At 33.6% G+C, this 5,727-nt stretch overlaps 1 protein-coding gene across 1 annotated transcript; it reads right to left on the reverse strand.

Moving 5' to 3' along the window:
- Positions 1-1,090: 1,090 nt before the first annotated feature.
- Positions 1,091-5,522, reverse strand: LOC150082933 (uncharacterized). The gene is made up of 4 exons (XM_090376917.1): positions 5,468-5,522; positions 3,180-3,229; positions 2,123-2,163; positions 1,091-1,938 (listed from the first exon to the last, which is right to left on the reverse strand). The coding sequence occupies exons 2-4, from the start codon at positions 3,199-3,201 to the stop codon at positions 1,507-1,509; spliced, it is 495 nt and encodes a 164-aa protein (XP_090233043.1). The 5' UTR covers positions 3,202-3,229; positions 5,468-5,522; the 3' UTR covers positions 1,091-1,506.
- Positions 5,523-5,727: the final 205 nt, after the last annotated feature.

Consider the following 5,727-nt stretch of genomic DNA (forward strand, 5'->3'; position numbering starts at 1 on the left):
TTAAACTGCAAGTGAGAAAGCACTTCACTGCACGCACTCTAGTAATGCAGTGAAGTCACGATCAATATTGTAAGGGCATAGCAGCTAAATTTATTCAATTTGCAGAAAGCGACAAAATATGTTGAAAGACAGTTAGTGAAGCAAGAGATATATTGAATTACAGTAAAAATAGAATTCTTTGATTTATGTTGTCAGTTTTCCTCAGTCTAATCTCCTTTTAAGTATGGGGCATTGTCAAATAAGAAATGGTTTTTCCTTAAATCATTTAAAAATACTGAAACATATTACAAAGAAATATGATTAAGAAGGATACGAATTTAAGTAAGAATATTATACAAATAAACTTCAAAAATTCTGTTTATATCTTTTGTTTATTTTTTATTTTTATAATCAAAATAAGTCTTTTCCTTTTTTACTAATTCTCGGCTCATGGCTGAAAGATGTCTTCTGGACTAAATATTTGCGTGATATTGTATAGAATATTTATGATACGATACTTGCAGCTGTCAATAAAGTTTTAACTGTATAAATATTTTACTGATATTGCGTCCCTATACGCTTCATGAATATTATTCAGATGATATTGCATTTAAATTGCAGAATAAATTTTCCACATCTGTTTCCAAAAGCTACAAAATATCTTCTGAAAGATCTAGAATAGTATTAGTTGTCTCATAATAGTTTCTAGTTAATATGTTTAAATTTTTCGAATACTTGTACCTCTTGATGAGTTTATTTTCTGCACACATGAACCCGCAGAACATATACCTATTTTATACTGAAATTGTAATACATTAGGAGAAAAAGCTATTCCACATTAAAAATGTGGAGAATAAGTTTTTAATGCGTGAGTTGCAGAGATGTTTCATTTTGAAAGTTGCATTTTGTCTATTATAAGATACTTTGTCTTAAACGAGGTCTTTAACAGTTATTTTTCACATAAGTCTGTAGTTAATAAGTTTTAAAAAAATTTGGGATGTACAAGGCGAATATTTTGGCTTGTACAAAATATTTTTATTACTTCATTACGTTTTGTTCGTATTCAAATGATAGCAAAAACATAATCCTTTGAAACTGCACTACTGTTTATTAGTACATGTACAAAATCTATATACAGCAATAATAATCGAAACATGGACGGACATTTTATCTCTTTACATTAAGGAATAGCAGCAGAAGAAAGCACATTCATATTACAGAATAACCTTTGACTATGCTGATATATTTATATGCATATATGTATTACTATAGTTAAGCTCACCGCGGTTTGATATGACCACTCACAAACAATAGTTCGTCTCTTTTCCAAGAATAACATACCGCCACCAGAGGACGCTACTGTATTTGCGAGGTATTTTGATGACAAATTATACCCAGTGCTCCAAATAATCTCACCCTATTGGCTGTGTACTTATCGGCGGCTTTACAACATGAAAAACTCAATGATATTATTCCAAATGACGCTTCTTTATGACCATTCTGATTCAGTTCCTTTCCACAATTATGTTAGCCGAATCGTCTTCCTCCACCACCACCTATGGGACGTGATACGGGAACAGCAGGACGAGCAGCTAACCCAGGTATGAGTGGTGCAGCACGCTGGATGTCCTGATCTGTGAGGAAAGGAACATTGGGGCCGGCACCTATGTTACTGTTCAGATAGAAGAAATCTGGGCTGTTGTGGCAGGGCACGGCTTCCTCTGGGTAGGCACACGTGAAGGATAGTTGATTGAAGACTGTCAGGTTTCCGCAAAGGAAGCTCCACTGTTGAGTTTCTATGCGACCATCAGGATTCACAACTGTGCTGCAGACGTGGAAGATCTGACAATTGTTGTCAACGTCGGCATAGTAACCATCATTGGAACAAACGAAAGTAGTGCGGACTGATCCTATCAATAGCTCAGCGCCATCTGGGAGCTCATATGCTGCTCGTTTTGTCTGTACAAAGAGTAAAATAATTTTAGATGACCACGAGTTAACCTTTTTTGCTATACGTTAGTTAAAGAACATAATGGATAAAGATTGACTGAAGGCAGAACATATTATTATTAACTTTTTCTCTATTTTATATATAGAATAGTGCGAATATTTTTGTATATAGGATTGTGAATAAAATACTTACTCTCGTTGCAGCTCCACTGGCGACAGCAAAACCGAAGCAAACTGTAAATAAAAAAAATTTGGATTTAAAAATCAGTACTGATGGACGTAAGAAATCGGTTTTAAGTCTTTCTAAAGGATCATAATTTCGGAAGAAATTAAAATTGTAAAATGAAAAAAGCATCTGAATCTGATCTGGTATAAAATCTACCTGTATTACCCTAAAAGTATAATTTTTCTCTGGGAATACATGATGAATATTCCTCGAAACGTAATACCCATCATGTGTAACCTGAAAGGTATCGTGAACCGGTAATCATCTATTTCTAAGTGTCTTTGTTGGTTTTAAAACATCCGTTGTACATGTGATGTTTGTTTTTATGTCTAATTGGTTAACTCCTTTTTCTCTCCGTTTTCAGTGTTAAGAAGCTTCATGCCAATAAGGATGATACTTTAGAAATCTCAGCAGTAAACGAAGCCTAGTTTGTTCTTCAGACGCTTTGTTCATTAAAGTGATACGGCTTTCTTTATAGGCTTACTTTAGATTCTCTACATGATTTTGCCATAACATGGTCTCATTTGAAGTTTTTTGTAATTACGAATTCAGCTGTTAAGGAAGGTAAGCCATTCCAGCGATGGTCACCAAAATCACTGGCCTTTACTACCAGATGACTATCCCGAAGGTTCATTCTTTTAACGAACCCACCATTGAAAGCGAGGACACTGAAAATCCATGGATCATTGCACGCCCATGTGAGCGACTTTATTCCACCATTAGTATGACAACAATATTTAGTCCTGACTTTACAGAATGTTATTTCATATAAGAGTAGTTCATTATGGTCTTAGTAGCTCATACGCCGTGAGGCTTTTACAAAAACAGCTGTTATTTTTATAAATAACAGCAATAACTACAAATCTAAGAAACTGTATCCAAATACCAGTTATCGTGATCATCTCATATTGCATTACTCGACCTCAGGCACATTGACTTCTCTTAGTCCAGGTGCAAGCCATGCACTTTTATTGTAATCAAATGCTATGTAATATTTATATATGATGTACGTATTATTACTTACCTAGTAATACTACTGATTTCATGGTAGAGATAGCTGGAATTAGTGCCAACCTATGAAAAAATAACGAAACCAGTTAAAATCAACTTCCATATTTATGCATTCAGTGAAATTTAAATATTTTATTATATTTTTTAAGTAAAAGATTGACGCTAATATTAAAATTATCTGTATGCTTTTACTTTAGTTCAAAAGTACTAAGTTTACCATCGAAGAAGTTGAAAGAACGGCTTCTAGCTTTGGACGCCTACTTGATATAATGTCTTTCAGAAGTTGTATGAGGCATAAAGGATATATCTCTAGATGTCACAAAATCAAATTAACAACAAAGATATAAAACAGAGCTCAGATTCAAGAACAACAAAACAGTTGACGTTATTATGCCCATGGATCATATAGATAATTGTATTGAACAAGAAGTCTCTTGATCTATATTGTTCCGTAAACAGTATTAATATTATGATGGCTAAATGATGCAAGGAAGCTGGCTTTTTCTTCATCTGAGAGAAAAAAAACTGTTTTCCCAGTCGCAAGAACGTGACTGTCCATTTCCGAGAGTCTTTAATCTAATTTCAGGATGCAGAGATGGCAAAATTTGTCAGGTTACGCTTCACTACCCTAAGGCCAGGGGTTTAACTTTGCCAAACTATCCGCCTAGACCACTGTGAGAGGCAAACCATTGCTTCGATATACAACACCCTTCCAGAAATTAAACTTCATGAGATCCAGTTTTCAGTTACTCCCCAAAATTTTGTATTTGTGTCCCCTGGGTTCCTCCCTCTTCTACCAGTAAAAATATTTCTTTCGTCCTGTCCAGTTCAGTTTATTAATTTTATTTAGGGCTTTGTACACCTCCATCAGATCTCTCTCCCGCCTAAGATGTCTAGTTGCCGAGCTTTGATGTCCGCACTTTCTAAGCTGTTCTTCGTACGGGCATCGATTAGCATCCCTAATCTGGAATCCTGCTATCTCAGAGATATGAAAAAAGACTGATCCAAAAAAAGGAATATTTACCAAACTCTGAGATATCTTAACAGCCATGAAACAATTGACCTTGTCGCATGGCCGTTAAAATATTAGAAAGTAGAAATAATGACATAACTCTCCTCTGTTATTAGTCCGATATTTTTTAAAACTCGGAATGTTCCTAATTTTTTATATCTAGGGTTAAAAAATATATCCTTGTCCACATCTGTGGGGTACTGAAAATTCCAGTAGAGGAAATGAAGTACACACACAGTATCTACGTTTGATAATTTGCATAACAGTTTTGGAAAGGAATCATAATAAGTCGTGGGTTACGGGCTGACTCTATGGATGACTTTAAACTAGATTATCAATAGAAGATTACCTGAATATTATTTATCCATTTCTATAGCCAGTTATACATCTCTCAGTACTTGGAAAACACAACGTAAAAGATTAGACAGATAGGATATTAAGCAGTCATCTGAATTATATAGACTAGCTAATATTAGCACAAAACTTTCAATTCTCAGTCATCCACAAAATGTCAGAATAATTTAGCAAAGATAGCACTAAAGTATTGAATACAAAATCACAAACGAAGCTTTTTATATTAATAAATACAGAAATAAGGAGCTCGACTGAAAAAAATTTCATCACTAATTATGTGCACTTATTAGGAGAAAGCATAAACTCAAACTATTAAAACTCCCAAACCATTAATTTGAAAAGTTTTGAAAATTAAATATAAAACAGATAAAGAAGTTAAAAATATATATATTAAATTATAAGTTTTAAATATTTAAATATTTTATTAGATTTATTGTGGAAATAATTGACAGTACGATTATAATTTCATCCCGTAATAAAAAAACTATTTGTAGTTAAATTATTTGTATTAAATACCGTCACTTAATTATTATTAATAAATACATTAGTTGAAGTTATCAGTAATATTGATATTATTATATCAATTGTATTTTGCTATGAAATAATAATTTTGCTCTGAACCTTTCTACCGTGATTCGAGTGAAATGGTATTTAAAACTTTAAAGTAAAATTTAATTTCTTTTTTGCTTTTAATTTATTTACTTTAAAAGGATAAAATTTAGCTCCCCGAATTAATCAAACTTGAAGTGTGTAAATTTTAATTATTTTATACTTTTGATGATAGACTTTGACTGCTCAAGTATCAGTTTAATCATAAATATCAGTTTCATTAAGCAGTATTCTTAATAACAAAGGTCACGCTTTTAAAGGAAAAATCTTACGTTATTCACAGTAGTGTCTGTGCCGAATGCCTACAGATATCTAATACAACTTACCTGGAAGACTTTATCTCAAGACTTTACGGATGGTTATGATCCTCTCAGAATCTCCTAGCCTTATATATACACCAACGTAAGCGGCCATATCCGCGTCAGTTACTGGCGCGTGACCAGGTTAGCGACCAATGAAAGGGACACCTTACAAGGGGTGGCGTGTGAAAGTGTGTCACGAGGAACAAGAGTTTGTGATATACCGGTTGGTCCCGCCTAACAGTAGAAGGGAAAAAAAGAAAAGCAGTTAGATGATCCGATATCCG

The sequence above is a fragment of the Mastigoproctus giganteus genome, chromosome 7 (genome assembly GCF_048544385.1).
Source record: "Mastigoproctus giganteus isolate SK-2022 chromosome 7, ASM4854438v1, whole genome shotgun sequence".
NCBI lineage: Eukaryota > Metazoa > Arthropoda > Arachnida > Uropygi > Thelyphonidae > Mastigoproctus > Mastigoproctus giganteus.

Bases quoted from the DNA above. Each gene is read 5' to 3' on its own strand.
- LOC150082933 (XM_090376917.1), bottom strand. From the start codon at position 3,201: ATGAAATCAGTAGTATTACTAG. The intron at 2,164-3,179 runs GTAAGTAATAAT...TTTTATTTACAG, and splicing joins GAAATCAGTAGTATTACTAG to TTTGCTTCGGTTTTGCTGTC. The intron at 1,939-2,122 runs GTAAGTATTTTA...CTCTTTGTACAG, and splicing joins CCAGTGGAGCTGCAACGAGA to ACAAAACGAGCAGCATATGA.